This window comes from Nelumbo lutea, chromosome 1, assembly GCF_056320005.1.
Source record: "Nelumbo lutea isolate HS-2025 chromosome 1, American lotus-T2T, whole genome shotgun sequence".
NCBI classification, from domain to species: Eukaryota; Viridiplantae; Streptophyta; class Magnoliopsida; order Proteales; family Nelumbonaceae; genus Nelumbo; species Nelumbo lutea.
The window spans coordinates 193097907-193123368 of NC_142684.1; the positions used below are offsets into that span (position 1 = coordinate 193097907).

The 25462-nt window shown below is 37.9% G+C and overlaps 2 protein-coding genes across 2 annotated transcripts; both read left to right on the forward strand.

Annotated features, from left to right (window-relative positions):
* The first annotated feature begins 1699 nt into the window (after positions 1-1699).
* Positions 1700-4509, forward strand: LOC148880099 (protein STAY-GREEN homolog, chloroplastic-like). Its single transcript, XM_088961925.1, has 4 exons — positions 1700-2948; positions 3063-3236; positions 3526-3693; positions 3799-4509. Exons 1-4 carry the CDS (start codon positions 2817-2819, stop codon positions 4141-4143), a joined length of 819 nt encoding a protein of 272 aa, XP_088818051.1. The 5' UTR covers positions 1700-2816; the 3' UTR covers positions 4144-4509.
* A 16149-nt stretch (positions 4510-20658) lies between these two features.
* On the forward strand, positions 20659-24987 carry LOC148880100 (uncharacterized). Its single transcript, XM_088961926.1, has 4 exons — positions 20659-21384; positions 21455-21555; positions 21734-23026; positions 23140-24987. The coding sequence occupies exons 1-4, from the start codon at positions 21213-21215 to the stop codon at positions 23887-23889; spliced, it is 2316 nt and encodes a 771-aa protein (XP_088818052.1). The 5' UTR covers positions 20659-21212; the 3' UTR covers positions 23890-24987.
* The last annotated feature ends 475 nt before the right edge of the window (positions 24988-25462 follow it).

Consider the following 25462-nt stretch of genomic DNA (forward strand, 5'->3'; position numbering starts at 1 on the left):
TTTACAAACAACGAATTCGTCCGCTCAGAACTCAATTTAGATGGAATAGGAATGGATGGTGGCTGGGGTGGTTCATCAATTGATCTATCCGATTTTCTAGTATTTCTTCTTGCCATCTCTTTAATGACAAGCTCTCTTAATGCAATGGCAACGACAAATTTTGGGGAGTTCTTGGCGAAGAAGACGATGACATTACTGAATAGAAGTAGCAGATCATGGAAGAACTTGCTACTGCAATTGTTGTACTGCCCTTCTTCTAGTTGGGCCTACACTAGTTCGAGGTCTACGTATTGCCGCACTAAGCTCGTATGCTGCAAAGTCAGAAAGTAGTTTATCAACAATTACAAAGTGGTCTCCAAGCATTCTAAGTGGCATTATGGGGTTTTTGAAATCCAAGCCAACCCATACAAAACCCAAAATGACATTTAAATTAAAGGGAGAGCGAAAGTGAGATAGAGGGAGAGACAGGGGGGAGAGAATGAGAGTGGGAAAGAAGAGTTCTGGGTCTGGGAAGAAAAAAGTTGTAGGAAGAGGAGAGTTGAGAGTGGGAGAGATAATGAAAGAGGAGAGAGAGAGGAGGGAGAGCGGGAGAGATCTAAATAGTGGGCCCAACAGGGTCATTTTAGTTTTCACATGTTAATTGGTAATTTCGAAAAAAAAAAAGATTATAGCCCATAAGGGAAACTTTTGGGCCCCAATATCAATAAGAATAATCTTTTTAATATAATTATTAAAATGGGTTAACTTTTTTTAAAAAATATCAAATAGAGGTAGAAATACTATTCATCTCCTTCCTCCTTCAAACCATCAAATAAATCTCCCCCAATCCCGATTTCTAGGCTTTAAAAAATATCAAATAGTTCTATTTCTAAATTGCCTACAAAGAGAGATCTCTACATCTCATCTGCAAACAAGAGTTCTTGAAGGATCTAAGAGATATGTGGGGTGGGTTGGTAAACCACGGCTCACCTACAAGGGTCAGACTCATTAGAATCCTTTGTTACAGCGAGACTGACAGAAAAAGAATTGCAAACTCAAGAGAAGTTATAGAAACTCTCTGCAATCTCTCGAGATCTTTCGATGACTGGTAGTACATGAGTATCGACTGCCTTCTGTTTCTTTTCAGGGACTCAAATACGAGGTACAAAGTAATGGAGATGGCAGCTATGCCTCTAGTCGATTTGGTTGAATTGCGAAGTCTCGTGGGAAGATGAAGAGTAGGAGACCTAATCACAGAAGCACTCCTAATGGATTACAAAGAAAACAAATCGAAATTCAAGAACAACAAAATGGTAGAGGTATTTGAAGAAGAAGAGAGAGAGAGAGAGAGAGAGAGAGAGAGAGAGAGAGAGAGAGAGAGAGAGAGAGATTGAGGTGGGGAGATTTGTTTGGTGGTTTGGAGGAAGGAGATGAATAGTGTTTTTGGCTTTATTTTATATTTAAAAAAAACTTAACATATTTTAGAAATTATATTAAAAATATTATTTTTATTGATATTAGGGCCTAAAAGTTGCCCTTATCAATTAAAATCCCTTAAAAAATATTGAAATCCAAATTAGATTACCATCTCATAGGCAAAACAAAGAAGCTGAGTTGGCGTGAGAATCTGTTCTAACATTAAAAAAGTTAAATTTAAATGTCATTTTGGCGTGAGAATCTGTTCAGAAATATGGGCCTATCCGTACTTTTCCCTTGAAACATTTCTTTTTCCGAAAAAAATGGGACGTTGGGAGCTATCATCTCTAAGCTCGCCGTGGCTTTGAGCCTCTAAAGTAAAAAAACTCTGTGCATGATCGTATTCATGCCAAAGGTTACTCGCAGACAGCTAAAGGCGCCACCGGCAACCGAAATCTAAATAGAGAATTCTATATAACCCAAGAAAGAAAAGCGTTTTTTAAGAGAAAAGAAAATACAGAAAATTCTAATGAGCATATAGACCGCCGCGACATTTTGGATCGCAGGACAACATATCGAAGCGTACGAAGATTCCGAAGTGGATCCACTCCGCAGATCAACTAGATCGTGGTTCGGTAAGGGTTGGGCCGTCAAAGTCAAGCACGTAATTGAATATGTTACCTTGGATGCTGTTGATCGTTTGGAGCCCGGTTCGGTTCTAGAGTGTTTAGTTAGCCCCCCACCCCACATCTCCGGTAGGTTCTATTCTATATATGTCTATTAGTCTATTAGAGCTGGGATCAGAGGTAAACCATTTTCGAATTTCGACCAAACAAAAGATTTGTCTTCTTGCTCGACATAAAAAACACGAACATGAACATCTGCTACGATGATCAAAACAGAACTCGCACCATGGTTGGCTTCCGATATGAATCATGATTCATGAATGATGCTTACACCGTTTCTGGCAAGTGGCAACACAACAGCGATTACAGTTTAGTTTTATGATGGACGATCGATTTGAACCGAACAGCTCGGCTCTTTTCCTTTTTTTTTTTTTTTCTTGCTATTCCCTGAAACTTAGAAAGGTACGTTTGGTTGGGTCGAACCTGTTGTCACAACCCCACGTGGTTAATGGCAGGTAGCGCTACGTGCCAATCCGCGCCCACAAAGTTGACACCTCGAAGCAACCTCCTCCGCTTCCGGCTTTGGGGAGGAAGTAGTACCATTTCCGCACGCATCCGCGACCTTTTCCTTCTCAAACTAATTAAACTGTAATCCCCAAGTGATTCAGCATTCCAAGCTAAGTAATAATTGATTTCGAAAGCTCCAAGTCATTAAGAACAGAGAGAGACAGAGAGAGAGGGAGCACACTAGACTTGGAGCTTCAAGAAGAATTGAGATGCGATTTTGATTCAGAGATGGGTTTCACTGCTACGTCTTTACTCCCCACACCTCTGCAATCGTCTCCATCTCTCTCAGAACAGAAGAGCTCTCTCTTCTTCTATGACCACCGCTCCAAGAAGAAAAAATCGAACCGGTCGATTGTTCCGGTATTTCTTCGTCCTTTCTTTCTTCTATTTGGGTGTTATTTTTGCAGTGACTAGTGAGAATGGATGCTTAGTAGGATTTGGATTGAATTTATGATTCGTTGTGGATTTGTTCAGGTTGCAAGGCTTTTTGGGCCTGCCATCTTCGAAGCATCCAAGCTGAAGGTTTTGTTCTTGGGGGTGGACGAAAAGAAGCACCCCGGTAACCTTCCGAGAGCTTACACGCTTACCCACAGCGATATCACCGCTAAACTTACTCTGGCCATCTCTCATACTATCAATAGCTCCCAGGTAACCCAGTTCTACACAAATCCAGATGTAAAGTCTGGTGCTTTTTTTTTCTTCTTCTAGTTAGAAACTTCAAATATTTGAATTTTAGTTATTAAGAAAATCATGGGTCTGTTTGTTTTAACCAGAAAAAAAAAAGTTGAAAGTTGATAAAAGGAGGAAAACAGGGGAGTTTGTTATTTGAATCTTTTTGAATGGTTTCATTTCTTCTTTAGATGAAGAAATTGAAAGATCTAATTCGAGTGGTTTGATGGAACAAATTAACTGACAAGAAAAGATTCTATATATGCAGTTACAGGGGTGGTACAACAAGTTACAGAGAGACGAAGTGGTTGCAGAGTGGAAGAAAGTGAAAGGGAAGATGTCCCTCCACGTTCACTGCCACATAAGTGGGGGGCACTTCCTCTTAGATCTCTGTGCAAAGCTTAGATACTACATCTTCTCCAAAGAGCTCCCTGTGGTACATACTATATTATTCACAACTTGTTCCCTCACCAGTAACCCATCTGTTTAATGTTTATTCCTAACTAATTCTGTTAAAATGATCTCATTAATGGTTAAACAGGTACTGAAGGCCTTTGTTCATGGAGATGGGAATCTCTTCAACAATTATCCCGAGTTGAAGGAAGCTCTGGTCTGGGTTTATTTTCACTCGAACATTCCAGAATTCAACCGGGTAGAATGTTGGGGTCCACTTGAAGATGCAGCTGCACCTTCCTACGGTGGTGGTAGCCATGATCATCAGATCTCTTCTTCCAGAGAACAAAACAGAAACTGGACTAGGCCGGAGGCCTGCCCTAGTAGCTGCACCTGTTGCTTCCCTCTCACGAGTTTAATCCCATGGTCCCAAGATTTTAGAGAGGAGAGCCATGAGAATCAACCAACCCTGCAACAACAAGTAATGGATTGAGGGAGGGAGGTGTTTGGGCTCTTTTGCTATTGATCTAAAGCCTAAGCAGACTTGATGTTCTTTTCTGTAAATATAAGTAGTACATACAAACTCAACCCTGAAAGCACCAAAGATGGTAAGACAAAATGGGTTGGGCCTCAACTCACCTCAGGTTTAAATTAAATCCCAACCATTTGGGTAAGGGGGTCGGGAACATTCTTTTTCTTTTGTTTTGTTTTGTTTTTTTTTTTTTTTTTATTTCTGGTATTTTTTCTTCTTTCTGTAACATTTAGTCTTCCTTCTTCTTTGGCCATGTCTGGTATTGGGAAGGAATATTTGGTGTACCACATGTTAATTTGGTTAGTAAATGTGTAGATGTTAAATTAATATGTATGTGTTTTGCTTGTGGTTGCTTAGTGCAAGACTGCTATATATTTGTAGACTGGTCGGTCAGTTGAGGAGGTTTCAAAGTGAAGTTGGTCAGGCCTTGTAGACTTGCGATCTGGTCGGTCACTGTTCAGGCTCATTACCGTCCATGGTGGGGGCTGACTTGTAGCCTGAAAGCCGGAGCTTAATTTGTGATCAGGCCACAGCTGGGGTGTGGTTGAATCAACGAGAGGAGATCTTTCTATGTTTAATCACATCCACCATCCACCATTATTGCTCTAGTGGTAGAGACGTATGGTTTTCCACTTTTCTTTCCTACTTACGTAAATAGAAATCTAATGTTTTTTGACTACGGACTATGGAGTACTATGGAGACAAGTAGCGGCGTGACCACGACTGGAACTGGGCTTTCATTTATTTTATTTTTTTGAAAGAACTGGGCTTTCAATTTGGGTGAGTTGGGTTTGACACCTGACATCGGCTTTTGGCCAGTTCCTGTTACTTGGTCAAGCAAGCTACTTGACTTGCATATTTTCCTTGAGTCGGAAGGTTCGTTCACATGTTGAGTGTTGATTCCTCAAGTGGGAAGATGCAAGGTAGGGTAGCGGTGTGTTGGGTCCCGCATTATATTAAGGCCTCGTTTACTTTTGGGCAAGTTATTTATTTGGATAAATACATTTATTGATGTTATTTTGTTTTTTAAATAAATAAAGTAATAATATTTTAGTCAGAAAAATTTTATTATTAAAAGAGGTATTTTTTTCTATTCTAGTATTCCTAATTTTTAATTTATCTATCAGGTAATATCTAGAAAAATAAAATTTTCCTATTTTTTATATAAATCCAAAAAAGAAATATTAATGGGATTTACTTGAGATTCTTTCATTTTCTAAGAAGTTGAGGTGGGTAAATTGGTGGATACTACAGAAAAGAAATGAATTTGTGTTTGTATTTCTGTATTAATGAATCCTGTGGGGGAAAAAACGATTTTCCATCAATTTATTTGGACAAATAATACCCTTTTGATGTTTGGATACATCTTTTATCTTATATGACTCATTTTGGAAAGAGTACAAAATGCAAATTACTGTATTTTGTATTATATTATATATATTTGTATTTATAATTCTTCCAATTGAGCCCATACAACCAAAATTGCTAATACGCAATGGTTGTACAATGTTAACTGCTGAAATAATATTATCCGAATAAATGTTTTATCAGATAAATGATTTACCAAAACGAGGAAGATGATCCTACCAACTTCATCACATGGCCCACCGTTATATTTGAAAACTAGAAAACCCTATAGAATTAATCAAATAAGTGAATTTCAATCCACCTCTGAAATCTGAAATTGCAGTTCCCTCCTAGTCTACTCTTATAGTTAAGTGCAATTTCTCTCTCATTAATTAGTTAATTATTCTTGTAATTAATGCATAATTTTAAATTTTAATTTTAATTTTAGCGCCTAATTGAAAATCTCTTCTCATTAATTTCGATAATTAATAACCCTCTTTCTCATTAAATTAGTTTTGATAGTATAAAGCTACAAACTTGGCAATAGCAATCATTGAACCTTAAATATTAAGCTTTAACAACTAGAGATTCACCACTAAGCCACACCCGTTTGCTTGTTATAGGTTTATGCATTTTTATTTTTAAATAAATTTTCTCTTTTTCTTAGTGTATGCTCATCAATAAATGTTAGAATTAATTATTAAAATTTATGTATTAATAAATATAAAGATAAATTAAATTGATTGTTTTAAAACTAATATATGTCAATATACATTTTAGTTTTTTTTATGTTTTTTAACATTTTAGTTATTCCATCATTTGCAAATAGTTACTAAGTGTGCTCCGATATCTTGAATTTTATATAGACCATTAAATTACAGTTTTTTTTTTTTTAATTTATAAATAACTTATTTATAATCATATAAAACTTGTAACTATCTTTATTAATATATTTTTAGGATTTATTTGAGTTTTTTAGCATATTTATGCGTATCTTGATTTTTTTCATATTTATATATATCGAAAATGTATCCAATACATCTCTTAAAATTATATTTTCAATATACCTTACATTTCCAGTACTTTATATTTTCAATATAAAAACCCCTATTATTTCTTCCACTCATTACCGACGAATGAAAAAAAAAATTGGAAATTAATTCGAAGAATACAGAAAAAGTTGGAAGATTCATGCTTGATCGATTAGTTTCAGTTCCAGCCAGTCTCCAGAAAATAAATGAAGTTTTAAAGTCAAAGATGTCACTTTGAAATGATTCTAGCTGTCGTTTTTGCATGTTTTTGAAGTCATTGGAATTGGAGCAGGACCACCACATTTCAATGAAATCATTTCCAGGTTTTCTTAAATCTACAAGTAAATTAGTTGTGGCTTAGTGGATTGAGAAGGCTATTCCATTCAGGTCCGTCGTAAGGAATTTAGTGCAGGTCATTTTATTTCATTCTCGCTCTACTACTAGAGACTAGAGAGACACCGTTTTACTAGAAATCAAATTAGAAAATACTAATTTTCAAATTCTTTTCGCAATATCGCTTATGCCTAAATAAACCCTAAAGCATCAAATAATTGGGCTTGATCATGGGTTGGGCCAGTCCCTTAACAATCAAGCGATCCAGTGGCAGATGCACCAGTTTGAGCCCATGTGCTTCATGGGTGGACCCACTCTTCATCTGCTACAAACAATGGATGCAACGTTACCAATAAAGACTGAACACATACACGCTAGTGATCCGCAAATATAGGGTGTGGGTCCCAGGTAGATTGGTTACTACTTAGTCCATTCTATGAGTTTGTACACGACTCTGTCTGTACCAGATTTCGACCGACCTGAATAGGACCGCCATTTTGGTAAGAAAAGTTAACATGACGATGACATTTTTTTATCAAACATACATTGGGCTGGTCCTATAGTCATCTGAGCCCAGCTCTCTCTCCTGCGCTTGCATTGAAAGTCCAGCCCATGTACTAAGCTATGTCAGCTCACATATTTGAGGCGTACGTTGGTTAAGGAAATACACACTTTTAGGGCTGATGGACCATGAATAGGGGTGTCAATGGATCGAGTTCGGATTGGACCCCATCCGAACCATAACCATTTTGATCAATTTGGACGGCCCAAAGTGTTACATCGGACTGGACTGGTCCAAAATTTGATTGTCTGGTAAATTAGTGGACCAAAACAGATTAGCCCGAATACCCATTGATCCGTTCAATTGTCCATTATCTCCCTCTGTTTCTGTCGAAGCATATGAAAGAGGGTTATCTCTAATAATGATTTCATAGGTTGTGTTTGGTTTAAAGGAAAAAGTAGAAAAAGGAAGGAAAATGTAAGAAAACTTTTACAAATCTTGTACAACTTTCCCTTCCTTACCTTACCAAACATAACTTAGTTTGAGGTGTCTTCTCTTTCTCTCCGCCCCCCCAACGATCTTTCTCTTTCTATGTTACATAGGATTTATCTCCGGCAATGATTTCAGTCCGAGGTGCTCTCTCTCTCTCTCTCTCCATCCCTCCCTCTGGCAGTATATCAAAGAGTGTTTCTAGACGATCTCTTCTTTAACCACGAATGGCATATTACAGAGCAATCCCAGAAGTTGGTAAGACTAATTGATTATTCCTTTTTTTTTTCCTCTCTTTTGCAACTGAAACAATCATTGAATCCCAATTTTCACCTCAATTCGTCTTTCTTAATCTTTTAAGATTCAATGCATCTGGTTTTATGAGAGGAATTTATTGTAGAAGTTTTGGATTTCATTGAAAAGTATGGTCTATTGTGATTTGCGGAATTTTATTTTCTTTTAATCTTTTTATTTTCTATTTTGATAAATTTTTATATTTTGTGAAAATTTTAATCAATGTTTTAAAAACCCAGGCAGAATTGGAATCGCTTTGGCCACTGGCTATTGGGTCAGCGGTTCGACCATTGTTTGAGTTAAATGGATTGACGGTTCAACTGCTTGGATCAATGGGTTGTTGACTAAGTCAATGGTTTTTTCGCCAAGAAACAACGAATTAAGGGTGAAATAGTACCAGTTGCCTTGTCCAACCATCTGGGTTAGTGACGGTTCAAAAACCATGGTTTTAATATATTTCTATAAGTTTTTTATATTTTTTAAAATTTTATATAACTTTTTATGTTTCATTCAATTTGGACTGAATTGGACCCTATCCGGTCCATTTGCAATTAATTGGATAGGATTGCAACATGTGTTGTAGTCTTCTATATATTCTTTGGATTTTCATGTTATTTTGGTGTTTGATTCAAAATTGGACTGGATTAGATTGCAAAAGGTGTTGTAGTTTTTTCATATATTTTTTCTAAATTTATCATGTTACTTTGGTGTTTGATTCAAAATTGGACTGGATTAGATTGCAAAAGGTGTTGTAGTTTTTTCATATATTTTTTCTAAATTTATCATGTTACTTTGGTGTTTGATTCAATTGGGGTTGGATTGGACCCAATCTGGTCTATTTGCATTTTAATTGGGTTGGATTGAATTGCAAAAGGTGTTATAGTTTTTTATGTATTTTTTCTGGATTTCTCATGTTATTTTGGTGTTTGATTCAATTTGGATTGGATTGGACCCAATCTGATCTATTTGCATTTTAATTAGATCGGATTGGATTGCAACAGGTGTTGCAGTTTTTTAATATATTTTTTTCTGGATTTTTCATGTTATTTTGGTATTTGATTCAATTTGGATTAGATTGGACCCAATCCAGTCTATTTGCATTTTGTTTGGTCCGGATTAGATTGCAGCAGGTGTTGTAGTTTTTTTATATATTTTTTTGGATTTCTCATATTATTTTGGTATTTGATTTGAGTGGACCTATGAACATTGGAAAAACCGGTTCACTTGCCACCTAGGCAAGGATGGAGTCGCCACCCATCAAGTTAGGAGATGGGTCCTTCGGGAAATGATTTTATAAGACATTTTGTTTTAATAGTGACTCCAAAGCCCAAGGCATTGGTCTAACCAGTCTAGGTAAGGCTCGGATGGGAGAAGGAAGGGGTTAGGCACCCCTCTCCTAGGTCAAATAGGTGGGGCTCACATGGTATCCCATGACAAGAAAGCAAACACCGGAATGGAATATCTAACTAATCTAAATCAGTTAGGAACAAACCATATTAAAGAGAATTAACCGAAAGACTAGAAAAACACAGATAATCAATTCTAGAGAAGTTACATATTAACTATTATTCTAGCTAATGAAATTAATTGGAAGAAAATCCTTCAACCAGGACTGAAGTAATATAAAAGATAACTAATCAATGCAGCATCAAAATAAAAAACAGAAATATAAGAAGAAGAACACGAAAGAAATGAACACGGAAAGATGATCAGTATGACGATGGGAAAACTAAAAATAGTCATGCAAATAACTTGGTACTTGATCATCTTCTTTGCATGATATGAAAGCTACCGAAGAGAATGCACAACGAGAAACTATCTAAAAAATAAATAAATAACAGATTAATTAAACCTGCTACTAAGTAGCCCAAAAAACACATCAGAAAGGCAATGATTAAGCATGCAACAAAATAATGGCAAAAATGTAAAGATAAGAAGATAACAAAGATTCGGTAATTGCGCCAGAAAAATAAAAGAAAACAAAAGAAAATAAAAGATAGTAAGGAAAGACGAACACAAAAGTGGAGTAACCATCTAACACTGAGATTTAAACTTAATATAGCATCAAAGTAATTTAAAATAACACAGAAACGGAATAAGAAAAATTAAAACTAACGGAGGAGCGAACAACTAACAAAAACTATTAGAATGGATGAGAGAAGAAATTATCAGAAATAGAGAAAAGACTATCAAAAACTATTGGAAATAGAAAAAGACTATCGGGAACAAGGAATTAACAGAGGAACAGAACTAAATTAGAACCAACAGAGAATCAACTTCTCCTTTCCCTCATTCTTCGACCATGCATAGATAAGAAGCCAGAATATGAAAATGAAAGCATGAGAGCAGCGAGAACAAGTTGAGGGAAGATTACCTACTCGCGCTTGCTCCCAAAATGTAGTTGGTAGAGTTAAATACCTCGGTGGGGTGAAGAATGATTTACTTCCAGATTTCAGTGAAACTTGGGTTGTTTGGCCAAGTTGAGATTGACACTGCAGGTGCTTTGTTCAAATGCAAGTGTACTCTGGTTGGGTTTGATGGTCGATGCAAGAGAAGGGGAAAAGAGGAAAGAGAGGGAAGATAGAGAAAGGAAAGGGAAGAAGGGAGGGTGCCGAGCAAAAATGCACAAAGAAGGTTCTCTTGCCTGCTTTCACCATTGGTTCGAGTGGAGGATACGACGAATAGTCTCTCCCTCCTTTGCCTCTCGATCCCCTTAGGTTAAATGATGCGTCATTTTGCTTTCATATTAGGACAGGGGCCATTTCATAATTTTGAAGAAAATGAAGGGGTTTTGGTAATTTTCAGCAGGTTGGGTTGAAACGGGTCCAGAGATTGAACTGGATTCTTCTATCAATGATGGGTGGTTCTGGGTCAAGAATGGAGGGTCGAGATGGGTCTGATGGTTGAGAAGGGTTTTGATGCGTGGGCTAACAGGATTTGACGAAATGGAATCTTTTTGGATTGAAGGGTTAACGAGGGAATTTTTCACTAAAATTTTGTAGGGTGGGGTTTTTGGACATTCCGTGTTGATTGGTGGGGACAGATTGGCCCGACTAGGCTTGGATCAGGAAGATCTAGAAAGGGCTTGATTCGGCTAATCTAGAGCCTCGGAATGAAATCTATGTTCAATGAAGGGGAAAATAAAGGTAGTTTTTGGTGAAAATTCTCTGGGTAGGGTTTTTTGGTATTCTGGGGTGATTAGAAAGGCTTGATTGGATTCGATGTGTTCGGATCAAGTGGATATGGGTTGTGGGTATGAGAACGGTATTGGGCAAGTGAGGGTCGATCGGGGCCATCGGATAGGTATTGGGCAAGTTTAACGGAGGATTTGAGGGCTCTTAGGGTGAAATTTGGGTTGTTTGGGTTTTTTGGTGTTTTGGAGAGGTCGAAAGGGTCTGATCGGGTGTTTGGGGTGAATTGGAGGTTCAAGCAATGGGTTGAGCAAAAATCGAGTGTTGATAGGACCCAATCTGGTCCATTTACATTTTATTTGGATCAGATTAGACTTGGTTTGTATGGATTTGAACTGAATTTGGTCCAATCTATTTATAAATGGACCAATATTAGATTAGACCGGATTGGACCAAATCCAGTCGAATTAACAACCCTAGTCAGAACATGATGCACCCCCTAAGGACACATAACATATTGGGGGGAGGTTCTACCAAGTATAGGAGTAATAAAATTCAAGTAGAGATTGTATAAAGTTTTTTTTTTCTAGGGATATAGGCAAACCATAGCTTTAATTCTTGTTTGTGTATAGGTGCTTTCTCATTTGTGTGGTTTTATCATTAACACCTCTCTTTCCTTCTCCCTCTTTTTCATAGAAGCTAGTTGATTTTAGTTTTTATTGACAGACCTATTTCCCAATAATATGCTGCTCACTTTCCTACGCGCTAATAGTTATCATACTTTGCGTTGCATAGGATGCCAATAAACCTAGCTAATAGGTCATGACTCATGTGCATATTATAACCCTAATGGAAAAGTTCTTTGTCTACTGCTTGGGAGTTGGTTATAGGGACCATGACTCGGTTATTGATTGGGATAAGAATGTTTGGTATAGAGGGTTCCTCACCAATTCCGTCTCAATATATTGTTGGTCGTGTGAAACATTGGTGAAGTGTGTGTAAAAAGGATTCCCAAATCCAAAATCTTATGCGTATAGTCCCATCTATCATTTGGATTGAGAGTCTGAGAGATGCAAATGATCCCAACTCCTAAAGTGTTTCAAGGTGGGGATCCTTATCCCATGCTCTGATTAACAAAGTAAAAAAAGGGTTGGCTGAGATGAATGTTTTACAACAATATCCTAAAACCAAATGATCCCAACTCCTTACTTCTTCAGTATTTTAACATCCCCATTAATGCAGTAAAAAGAAAGAAAATCATGTGGGTTTTTTGGAAATTCTCTATTTTATTTGAATTTAAGTTAAATGTGGATTGGGGCTACTAGTGGTAACTTCGACCAAGTGGTGGTGGAGGTGTAATTAAAAGGGCTGATGACTGTTTGTTGTTGGATTTTTCAAATTCTTATGGCTATGCTACGTCACTTCAAGTAGAATTCCTTGCTCTGTTGGATGGTCTCCGGCATTGCCGCAATAATGAATTTGGTATGAATATTGTTTTTATGCACACTCTAAGAGAGGGGGAATCATTGTGCCAACTATGTCTTATTGATTGAACATTGTCTCTCACCCTCCTCAATCTCTCATTATTCTACGTCGAGAGGATTATATCGATGTTCCTATATTGTGTTTGGATTTTTTATTATAGTTGTTGGGTTTGGGCTGAGTTTGTGAGGAGAGTTGTAATTCTCTTGGGTGTGGGGTAAGGCAGGTTATGTCCTCTTTTATTATTTTTTATTTAGGGGTATTTTATAGTGTGGATGAGAGATTGGTGGGTATAGGTGGATCCATATCACACTATTGTTGTAGAGACCAATTTACATCACACTACAGTATACAACTGTCCTAAACTGTGGACAGGCTATATGGACTAATCCAGTCTATACCCACAATGGCTTTATGTAGGCGTGGTCCACACCACACATTTCGATTCTATGTATTTTATATATAGTTTTTGAAGTAATCTATATAATCGATTATAAATGTTTAATTTTTACAGTTTATATGATAAATAAATTGGAAAACAAGAAATTAGCAACTGAATATTAACCAAAAAATATTAATTTTAACAAAAATGGTAGTAAAATAATTAAAAAAATAAAAATTATTATTTTATTGATAAAAATATTAAAAATTTATATTTAAACAAATAAAATAATAAATTATTACAAAATAAACATAGCATCAAACTATTTATGCAAATTAATAATTCATTGGATCCCGTATTATTTGGTGAAAAGAAAAACATAACACAGTGAGATGAAAAAAAAACAAACACAAATCCAAGAGGAGAGCTTCGGCAAAGAAGTGTTAGTTCAAGTTGCAGGCAGGGAGAACATTCATTGGTGGAGAAGAATGCCCAGATGAATGTTTTGTTTATTAAGTAATGCCAAAAGTAGAAAAACATGAGAGAGAAGAAGGAGAAAGAGAGAGGTGACATACCGGTTGATAGGGCAAGTCGGTAGAGAATCATTTTCTTCCCTTTGCGACGGAACACAATGGCAGGCAGAGATGAGCTTTGACGGTGAAAAATGCCCAGATGAATGTTGTTGTAGGATAAAAAATGAGGCATGTGATACATATTATCAATAAAAATTTGTATAGTAGCTGGGGACTGAATTCAACCACGATAAAAAAGTGTTGACGAGATATTGAGCTGTGAACAGAACTGGTACACAATATATTGTGGATCAGTCCCGTTCAAACCAAACTAAAATCTGTATTCATCCTGTGGCGTGGACCAAAGCGGTCCATGCACAAGATAAACATGTTTCCCAACACCACCTTAATTTTTAAATTTAAGGTGGTCCCCCCTCGAGGACTAAACTTTTGGGGCTAAAAACAAGACGCGTGTATTGACTTCTCAACTCATCATAGCCGCATCCATTCCACAAGTGAATGATATCAACTTCCAAGGATTATTTTGGCAACCAGTCCCGTTCACACCAACCAATTTTGGAATAACTTTGAAGAAGCTATTGATAAAGGCTTCTACCGACCAATTTTGGCTTCCAGGACTTTTCACCAAACGTTGCTTATAGTTATAAGCTTTTCTGGTGGGCTCCACCATGCAAAGCCATAAGCAACGTTGTATAAGCCCTCTTAAATGGTCACTGGGCTGTTCATTAGCTTAAAACTAAAGGCCTCGCCGACAGGCCTTTATTTTTAAGTTGAGTTCCATTTTGTATTGTTGGTGGGGTGCTTCCCAAGCCCATTGTATCATTTTCGCTTTTTGTTTATTCTGTGCAGGTTAAAGTTCAGGCAAAGGTTTTTTCTATTGTGCAAATATGTAGGATATTTGCTTACATTTTGAATGATTCAATTACATGGTGTGGTAGGGAGAGGCAGTGGACCAATGCGATGGTTGTGAGAAGAGCGACCTGATCATTTATGTCCCGTTTAATTGTGAGGGCTGAAAGCATTGGTTGAGTTGCTTTTAGTGAACAGCTTTGGAAGAATCACTAAAAAAGCAAGAGCGGAAAGCCATGCTTTTGGCTTTCAGACAATCATATTAACACCATCTGGGGTTTTCACAAAACATGGTTTATAACAATCTAAGTGAGGCCCACTTCACAAAGTCAGAAGCTGCTGCATGAAAGCCCTCAGTGCAGAGATTCAGCTTTGACTGAACTGCTTTGAAGAGGCTATCAAAATAAGCTTCAAGCCAATATTTTGACTGAACAAAAGTGTATATAGCCTTTTTAGTTTTCCACAAACAAAGCTGGTAGTGGGGTTGCAAATGGATCAGATCATAATCTGATTTTATTTGGTCGAATTTGGATCACCCCTGATCGGATCTTTGGATTGGATCGATTGATCAGAAATTGGATCAGATTCAGATCACCCTTATTCGATCCGATATATTATATGTTTATAAATGTAAACATATAATATATATATATATATATATATATATATATATATATATATATATATATATGTTATTTATTTATTTATAAATATATTTTTTATATTATATTTTTATAAACTTGTTATATTATTTATTTTTTATAAAAACATGTATATATATGACGAAAATAGTTAAAAAATACTTATAGTTTTGTTTTAACTTTATTTAAATGACTATATTTAAATTTTCTTTTAATAATTTATTAATTTTTAAAGAAAACAAGTTGGATCAGATCAGATCCGATCGATAGGATTTAAATTTAAATCGAGTCCTATCAAATCCAATCGAATCTTCAGATCCGACATAAACAGTGTTAGATCAGATTTGAATTATATTGATTCGAATCCAATCCGATCTGTTTGCATCCCTAACTGATAGGCTGCCTGTGTGAGACCCACCTAACAAAGCCACAAAGCCCGCTGCTGCATAAAAGCCCTTCCAAACGGATACTGAATATTAATAAAAATTGATTAACAATAATCTTAGAGTAATATTCAAGTTATATAGCTCATCCAAGGAGTTAGGACCACTCTACACAGTACGCAAGTAAATTTGGAATCAATATAAATTTGTAATTAACTTGCAAATTATATTTTAGTTTAACTAATTAATGTAGGCCTAGCATTTAGATTAGCCTCAGCAGCCGTTGCTAATAATAGAGATCTACTCCTACTCCTAGTAGTAAGAGGCTGACCTTGCAACTTAAAAATCAAAACTATTTTAAAAGTAAAAAAATAGGCCAGCTGGTTTAGACCAGATCGTAGCCCTACCCCGGCCACAGTAAAAAATAATTAAATATTTACAAACCTTAGAATGCCTGAGAAGCTTCGGCAGAGATTTCTTTGTACTCAGTACTCAAAGCTATGAGATGTATAAATAGATATGCTCCCAAAGTCCAAATTTGTCGGGTGGGGGACTTTTGCTACACAAATCAGGCATGAGTCATGAGTGTTTGTGTTCCCTTTTACTTTGTCTTTTGCAAGCATAAATGATATTTGGACGAGGATTGAGGCTTGTCAAGCACAAATTTGCGCCTTAATCATGGTTCCTTGCCCCTAGTCCCCGACCTTTCGTTCCATTAGAAAATCGTGATTATCGGCTGTTGGTCGTAGATGGGGACAAAGATTTGAGAGGGATTTTTGTCCTTCTTCGTTTCTTTCCTTCTTTTTATGGAGAATCATTGTGACTGTCTCAAATAGCCGTTAAGGTGTAATTAATGAAGAGCAATTGTAGTCAAATCAATCTGTCAACGAGATTCACAATGAGATTGGAAATTAGAGATTGACAAGCTTTGAGATTCAATATTGGGTCCAAGGACAAACTGGAGAATTACAATGAAGGCTTGGGCTTTGGGCTTAGGCCTTGGTGTTGTATAAATTTGGTAATCCCTTGCAACATAATTACATATGTATGTCTTTACTCTGTACATGAAAAGTTGTTAAGAAATTTCACAGATTTTGTTAACAGATCTGTTTCTCTCTTATTTTCTATCAAATCAAACATAATCATATTGACTTATAATTTCATAAATAATTTCAAACTTCTCTATGCCCAAACAACGAAGGTTAGGGTTTCGTTGGTTGTTAGAAAAGGAAATCTGTTGCATGAAGAGAAAAAAAAAAGTTTATCTAGTATGTGCTTGTTTCTCAAGAATAATATAATAAAATGTAAAGAAATGTTGTGGGTTTCATGAAATGGAACTGGATTATGATTTTTATGTTAAGACTACAATATTTAGTTAAGCTTATACTATGTACGTATCGGGTTTTGGTAAAATAATTTGTTGTATAAGATAAGTAAGAGTGTCAATGGACCGATTTTGGATTGCACTCTATCCAGTCCAAAATCAATTTGGACGGATTGGACAGACCAACAAGACATATTGGATTGGACCAATCCGATCCAAAATATTTATTAGATTGGATTGGATCTGGTCCATTCGTAACAAGTTTATATTGGATTGAGTTATTAAGCCAATATCTAGTCCATTGATATAAGATAAGAATATATGTGTCAATGGACCGGGTTTAGGTTGAAACCAATCTAAATCAAAATGAATTTGAACAAATTGGATGATCCAAACATTGAATTAGATTGTTCTAAATTGGTCCAAAACATTCATTGGATTGAATTAGACCTGATCCATTTATAATGGATTCACATTGGACTGGATCGAATTGAACCAAATCCGGTCCAATTGATTCCCAATTAAGAAATACTATTTATGTAGGAATTCAAGAAAATAATATTGAAGCTCTATATATAGGACCTGTAGAAAAGATCAATCTTCCACTAATCATACTCCCTATTTCTTATGGCTTAGCTATAATCAAAGATTCTTGCTCATGACTGCCAAAAACCTCAAGGCTAGGGAGAACAACTTTTAAAGCTTTATAAAGGCTTTCAGAAATCTTATTAAATTAGGGTTTTGTTTATAATAACAACCCAATGTGCTTACTTAAAAAAAAAAAAAAACTTATTTTTTTTGGAAAAGAAAGTCTTATTTACTTTAGAACATAGTAGGCCCCGCACATGTGAGAACAACAAAAAAATGGAACCCACTTGTGAACCAACAAACAAGATCCATATATGGGACAAAGGAATTGGGGATTGGAGCCCACATGTGGGACTAATGTATGTTGACCAACAGAGTCAGGATCTGCTAGTAACAAAGAACCCGAGGCACAGCATAGATTTGTGCCACCTGTCTGAAATTTGAGAGTTTTCAAAAATTATTAATGTGAACAGATGGCACAAAACCAATGATATTAATACTAGCATTGTTTGTTACTAGCAGATCCACTCTCACATGTGAGACCCATAGGTGGAACCTTGAATGTGGGGCACGCTTATGTGTGACTCATTTTCCAATTACAGACTTTCTTTTCTCCAATCAAACGAAGATGAATAGAAGTAAGTAAAATCCAAACCCATTCATTATTTTACTCTCCAAATTTTACTACATAGAGGTAAAGTGAGATTTTACTTAGGAACAAAGGGAATCTTTAATAAGTTATATTTTACTGCCATTGTGTACAATTCTAGAATAATACTGCTAGTGCTAACTGAGCGATTTGTAACAGCTACAGTAAGAACCTCATTGTGAGGCTAGCATTTCTCTCTATTATTTTCTGTTCTGAAGTCACCTTTTCTAAGCAATCAAACAAACTCTTAACTGACTTAGAATCTCCATTTAGTTCATGCCTTCATGGGAAGCTTCACACAGAGGGAAAGGATTGGGGGGGGGGGGGGACCAGACTCATTTGTTCTTTACTCTTTATCAGGTTATCTTTTGGTGTAATTAAGCATTGTTTTCAAGTAATGATATGGCTTTTTCTCTTCTATGTTCTTACTCTTTCAGGTTATTCTTTCACTCATCCGCTTTGAAAGTAGTGATTAAAGAGTAAAAAAAAAAAAAGAAAAGAAAAGAAAAATCAGTCCATGTGGAAGAGTGAAGACACTAGACAGTCGTTCCCAATAACCCACTCTATCAAAGCACCAGGGCAGACGCTCCTCCTCTCTGGAGACATTGTCTCCTTATTTTAGCCATCAAAGTTACCAAAATAAAGAAGAATTCAAAGAGAGAGAGAGAGAGAGAGAGAGAGAGAGAGAGCATTTGGCAGTGTACGGGTACATTTTGGATGTTGATCATAATTCATAATAAGACTCTTCTTCTACTGCTGTTTAGTTTGGTTTAGTTTAGTTTAGAGTGGATGGATGGATACATGCAGTTATAAAAGCCAACATATCCATATATACATCTATTAGCTCATCATCTCATGTCATTAACATTTACCCGCCGAAGTTAAAACTTCTTTAAAATTTGAAATAGTAGAGTTGTCTTTTTATTAATGTTTCTTGCCTTTTATTTTTATATACATGGGTATTCTTTTGTTAAGAGAATCTGCAACCATTCACGCAAAATGATGAAGCAGCTGGAGCCCCCACTGACTCAGATTCACCACCAAGGACAAAGAATGGAAACTGAGGCGTGTTGTGTTCTCCTCGAACACATGCTTCAATGCCCAATATATATATATATATATATATATATATATATATATATATATATATATCTAATAGCCTTTGCTAGCTCAATCATGATATACTACTTACTAGCTATCTGATGGGTACAACAGCTTCCTTGTTTCTCTTGATGCTCCGCAAAGGATCTCGATCGGTTCTTGTTCATTTGGCCATGGCCATCATCCATCATCCATGCCTCACCCCATTTGAAAGTTGAAACAGCAGCTCTCCTCTTATAGCTTAATTCATCCATTTCTCTCACAGAACACTACTGCATAGTTAACCCATTTCTCTAGTACTTGGGTTGAGATGATGGCGTCCTTCCTCCTGCAGTACCCGTACTGGGGGTAGGGTACTAATCAGATCTAGGCCATCAGTTGGCCCTCGAGATCCACAGCACATACAAGATTTTCTCTTACAATTGTCTACCCAAACTACTGTTTCTGTTTGTAGCCTTGTAGGCTCAATTAAAGGGTGGTTGGAGTTGTTTGAATCTACTTGATCAACATCGTTTTTCTTTTTCCAAATTCTTGTATTACAAAATACACAGGCATTAGATTTGATTGAATCACTCCCAGATGAAAAGCCAAGCAATTTTATCCCCTGCTAGAACAAAAAAAAAAAAAAAATCTGTTACAAGTTAAAAGGGCCAAAAGAACTTAAAAGACAGAAGCATTAGGTGAAAGTAATATAAAATGATTCAAGTGCCCATAATTTATGGATATGACACTGAAACAAAATAACAAAACAGGATTCATATAGCCAACCCCAAATGATGATGATGATAATCCGTGTTCATGGCGCATAAGATGAATCCATGCTTTTTTATTGTTAATGGGAAGCTTCTATATTTTGTAGATTTGAACTCTCTGTAGGTGATTTTGAAATGAGCCAGCATCAAATGAAGTAAAATTTGTGTGGATTGTTACAATGTTACTGAACCAAATTAACCATCCACAAATTTCCACATTAACAAGTACCCACTTGGTTGACAGAATCAGGCAAAGCAGGAATTATTGGAGTGAGAGTTAGACAATGAAGTTGTAGTGTGACACAAAGGATAAATTCAAATTGCTCATCTCATCGTATACACCACCTAGTAAATAGTAAATACTAAACAATAATCTATATCTGCATTGCATGTGGGCAGAGATAGATTTTATAGTTCATTCTTGTTATCTATCGAACATGTAGCATACATATATGATAACTATTGCTTGTACTGATCACTTAATTTGCAATCAATATCAGGATGAAATATATGGCTAACCATGGTTAAGGTAGTTTGTTGCTGTTTAGCTGAGCCTGAGAGATTAAGATTTTAAGGGACAAAAGGGTCATAAAGTGAAAAGATGAATAGTAGTTTAACTTTAAAATTAGTGGTATATAGAATCTAGAGGTATCCCTGATCACTCTGCCTAATCACTAGTACACATTTAAAATTGATTCAATAAGGGGATAGGGGATGGGGTAGTAGTGAGCTAGGGGGACGGTCCTGGTGGTGAGGTAAGAAAGGGAATCGCATCGTGAAACGAGCTCAGAGCGCGTGGTCATTTCGTCATCTCCTGCACTTCTTCATATATTTCAATTCCCGATGAGAGAGCTGTTAGTAGTAAGTCTGTTGGATTAATTCATTTGAGGGATAGAGAGAGAGAGAGAGAGAGGGAGTCTCCACTCTCTACCTTTTGTTGGGTTGTACCCGAAATCAAATGCTCTGCTACTGCTCTTCTCCATTGACGGATCCTCTTTTTACTCTCCAGGGTCTGGACTCTCTCAGGGATATTAAGCTTTAGCTTTTTTTTCTCCTTTTTCTTTTCCTGTTTTCCATGAGTATCTCAGTCACTGCGTTGCTGCTAAGGCTTCCATAGTCTTTCTCATCCTGAATTTCTTTTCTTCTTTTTCACTTTCACTGTTTTACTTGCTTTCTTTCTTGTATCCAAAGTAGACAGAAAAAAAAAGGAAGCTCAGTAATGGGTAGGGAGTGGTATTGGAGCCGACCCACGAAGAGAGTAGACAGGGAGAGCCCAGGATGCATCAGTGCTGTACTTCAATTCTTTGATTTCCATCACTTTCCCTGTACACTGCAGCCACCTTCTTTCAAGGCCGACTCGTTTCTTCAAGAAGACCTCACTATCCTCAAAGGTACTCTCTCTCTTTCTACACACCGAAGAAGAAAATTTGAATTTTTGATGATGGATTTTGTTTAACTTAGGTGTAGAAGCACCAAGGAACAGCTTGGAATCAGAGGAAGAATCCTTCATGGGTTCTGCGTCATTCTCATCAATTATGAAAGAAGAAGACTCGGATATCCCGGTAAGAAAAAAGCACACCAAAAAAAAAAAAAGAAAATCAGAAAGTAATAGCAAAGTTATATACTAGTAGACACTGTAAATGTGCAAGTTGTTTTTGATCGAAGTTTGTGTTTTTAGTTTTGAAACGTTTACGTCATTGGATTTGAAATAGTTGTTTATTTTCTTTCTATAATTTACAGATGGGAATTCAACTCGGGACAAAACAGGTAACAGTAAGAGGAAGAGCAGCAGCTAAAGCTCGGATGGAGGAATTATCATCAGAGAGCAGTAGTTCTCCATGGACGACCAAAAGTCCAAATCTCGTAGCTCGTCTCATGGGTCTTGACATATTGCCTGATAATTTTTCTCCCTGTTCCTCCTTCTCCTCTTCAACCCATATTGTGAGATCGAATTCACTAGGCAGGCCTTACCACCACCAGCTGCTTCAGGAGAGAAATGCCTGTGCAGCGGTTAAAAGAGACATTCGATCTCGGCGACCACTTCAAAGTAGAACCAATTTCATAGACTCTGAGGTGGCAGGGACCCGTTCTTTGCCAGACACACCTCGCATATCGTCGGCCAGAAGATCAGACGTGGAACACAGACTCTCTCTTCAAATCAACAAAGAAAACCTTCTCCCCACAGAGGAGTTTGGTTACATTGGCCGAGTCTCTAGAGGCTCAGTCCCCTGCTCGCCCTACTCAACTAAGTCGAAGAGAAAAGAATGGCGACATGACGACGAGAACAGAAGTCCCAGGCACTACGCTCGTCAGATAGTGAAGCAAGTCAAAGAAAGAGTTGGTAGAAAGATTGGTCTGGATATAATAAACACCACATCCACAAGAACCAGAGCCAACGAAGGAGACAACGCTCTCACTACCAAATCCAAGAAAACAAGGCGTCTCACAAAACAAGGAGATGAGTCGAGCCCGAGCAAGCACTCAACACCAACATGCTCACCCCGACTCCGATTCGTGGAGACCACCAAATCAGCAGGCATGATCACATCTTCACCCACCCATGAACATCAAACCTCACACTCTCCCCGACCTTACCGCCTCAGCTCACCGCCTTCACCATGCCCACCACCACTGCAATCAACAGTGCAGTCGTCATCACTACCGTCCTCAGCAAGCGTATGTGCAGATAATCAGTTGCAGTCACCCAAAGCTGCTAATGCTGCTGCTGCTGCGTCAAAGCCAAAGCCAAAGCCAAAGCCTCTACCTTTACGGCAGCAGACAGCAAACAAGTGCAAGAAGGGCAGCAGTACTGAACGCTTCACTCAACGTCTGAAAAAGCCTCCGCAGGCCACAGAGACAATTCGGAACGTGCGAGAGGGAGCGCTAATTCGAGAGCCACCAAACAAAGCAAATGTCTCAGAAAAGAAAAACAACAAGACACCATTATCGAACGACTTCGTCAATATCACCGTACCCTCCTTTGTTCCATTCAATAAAGAACAACAACCACAGCAACCATCTTCACAGGCACCGGTAACCGTATCTGTCATTTCATTTCGGCTTAAACGTTAATTTTCGTTAAATCGATTTTCTCTAAAAGAGGAATAAATTTACTTTTACGCTTTTTTTTTGTACGCATAAAACAGGTTGTACACAGAATAGCCCAAGATTCAAAACGGTGTTCACAGTTATCTAGTGGTTCGAGCCTGACGTACGAGAGCCACAGGCAGGAGCAGTCGCTCGTTCATCAAGACGACAATAACAACAACAACGACAGCAGCAACGGTGGCGATGCCGAATTCGAGTACGTATGTGAAATACTGAAACGTACGGGAATCGACAGAGATACTCTGGTTTCTTTCACAAGATGGTTCTCTCCCTCTCACCCTCTCGATCCGTCCATCTTTCACCACCTCGAACAGTCTTATCTTCAAGACAAAGAGAACCCCAACAACTTTCTTCTTCTTCTTCATCTTGGAGGTGAAAGTGGTGGAGGAGGTGGTGGTGGTCCGTTAAAACATCGATGGAACAGAAAACTGTTGTTCCACCTGGTGGACGAGATTCTCGGGGACGTTCTGAGGCCGTTGCTGAACACGAAGCCATGGCTCAGCTGCATCTGCATCGACAATGGAGGTGGCTGCACATCACCGTATTCAGTCATGACTGGGACCCAGCTCTTGGATCGACTCTGGACTCAGATCAGGGGCTATCCCTGCGCCAACTGCCAGGTACTCCAAGACATCGACGCATTGATCGAGAAGGACTTGCCCCACACTAACGTGCGCACAGTGCTTCCGTTTTCCGAGGAAGGGGAGTCGATCGTATTCGAGATCGAACGGGATATTCTCGACTCCCTGGTTCATGAAACCGCTGCTGTCTCCTTCGCCCTCTTCTAGTTGTCAGTTCGTCCCCCATGATGACGTCACACCACCCCTCAAACTCCGTACGTGAGCGGCCGGCCGCACAATGATGAGAAGTGAGAGAGAGAGAGTGTGTGTGGGGACGACACCCTCTGACGCACCCCACATGGTCATTCACGTGAGGAGATACCATTCGCCGCTCGTTCGCTCGCGTGGGGCCCATGCCCCAATTGCCACGTGAAATTTTTCTAGATGAACACTTCGACTTCTACTCTAGAGTCTCGTTGCTCCTTACCTTTCTTGGGCTTGGCTCGTGTTCACTTCCGCTCCACGGTGGATAACAACGCCACGTCATTAACTTTAAGATTCTTTCGACGGCCCACGTGGCTAAGATATCTGCTGTCGAAAGGCGTGAAAGGCAGAGATTATCGCTCCCAAACGAGACAGACACGGAATCGAGAATCTTACTTCAGAGATCCGTTTCTTCTTCAAAAGGAGAAATTGAAAAGCAGGAAAAAGGAGAAGGGCGCCCCAGAGAATATCAATCCCAATTATTCTTTTATTCTAGTGAAAAATTTGGGGTTTAAATATCGAATAACGTCTCTCGATGGATGTCAGGCTCAGTGATGAGTGAACTAAGAGGAGAATATTATAAAAAAAAATTGAATTGATGAGGGAGAGAGTGTGTATGAGAGAGAGAGAGAGAGGAAGTCCTCCAGTCCAGTCCATAGACAGAAGCAGAGCAAGAGGGAATCATTAGGTGACGACTGATGTACGTGGGAGATACATCTTACCTTGACCTGTGGAAGTGGGTCACCTGTCAGTTCAGCCCATCCTCTCGGTCTGAGGTGAGTGATGAAGCCCACCTTCACTGACGACAGACCAGGGTAAGACTGAGAGCTTGGCGTTAATAGATTCATTTAGGTTTTACTTAGCAATAAAAATAGCGTTGTAATGTTATGTGGCAGTCGGTAGTAGAAGAGCTTGAGCGGGAAATTCAAATGTATTATGTACAAATATATAATTTATATGCATGTACAAAATGAAGCAAACCATGTAAACAAAAAAAGAATTATGGCTTAACCCACATGTGATGATGGGTTGTATTATATTATTTGATCTTTTGTGGAAAAAGGATCTAGGCTGTGCTGTGGGTCTGTGTTTCATGCCTTTTTTTAATTTCATTTTCTGTCTTTGGTTGAGAAGGAGGCAGAGTGGGGACCTATATGACTAAAAGAACCATTAATGGTGTCTGCAGGTTGAAAAGGTTTATCAATGGGTTGGGTCTGGATTGGATTTGGGTAGACCCGATCTTGACCAGAATTTGTAAGGTCCGAAAATAAGCGGCCTAGATATAAATACAATTATTGGAGCTGACCTAATAAGACCCGATTATAACTGACAGGTAGGTCTATTACCTTGGGTTTGCCTTCTCAAAATATTTGATATTTTCTTGGAAAATAATAAATTTAATCATTTTGATTAGGTTACATCTCTTTAGTTTATGTAACAAACCCACTAACACTTAATCAGTTGATGTCCTAAATCCTAATTCCTAACCAACCCATCAAAGAAGGGTCCTGAGTCTTGACCCATATCCTATATATGA

Bases quoted from the DNA above. Each gene is read 5' to 3' on its own strand.
- LOC148880099 (XM_088961925.1), top strand. From the start codon at position 2,817: ATGGGTTTCACTGCTACGTCTTTACTCCCCACACCTCTGCAATCGTCT. The intron at 2,949-3,062 runs GTATTTCTTCGT...GGATTTGTTCAG, and splicing joins CGAACCGGTCGATTGTTCCG to GTTGCAAGGCTTTTTGGGCC. The intron at 3,237-3,525 runs GTAACCCAGTTC...CTATATATGCAG, and splicing joins ATACTATCAATAGCTCCCAG to TTACAGGGGTGGTACAACAA.
- LOC148880100 (XM_088961926.1), top strand. From the start codon at position 21,213: ATGGGTAGGGAGTGGTATTGGAGCCGACCCACGAAGAGAGTAGACAGG. The intron at 21,385-21,454 runs GTACTCTCTCTC...TGTTTAACTTAG, and splicing joins AGACCTCACTATCCTCAAAG to GTGTAGAAGCACCAAGGAAC. The intron at 23,027-23,139 runs GTAACCGTATCT...CGCATAAAACAG, and splicing joins AACCATCTTCACAGGCACCG to GTTGTACACAGAATAGCCCA.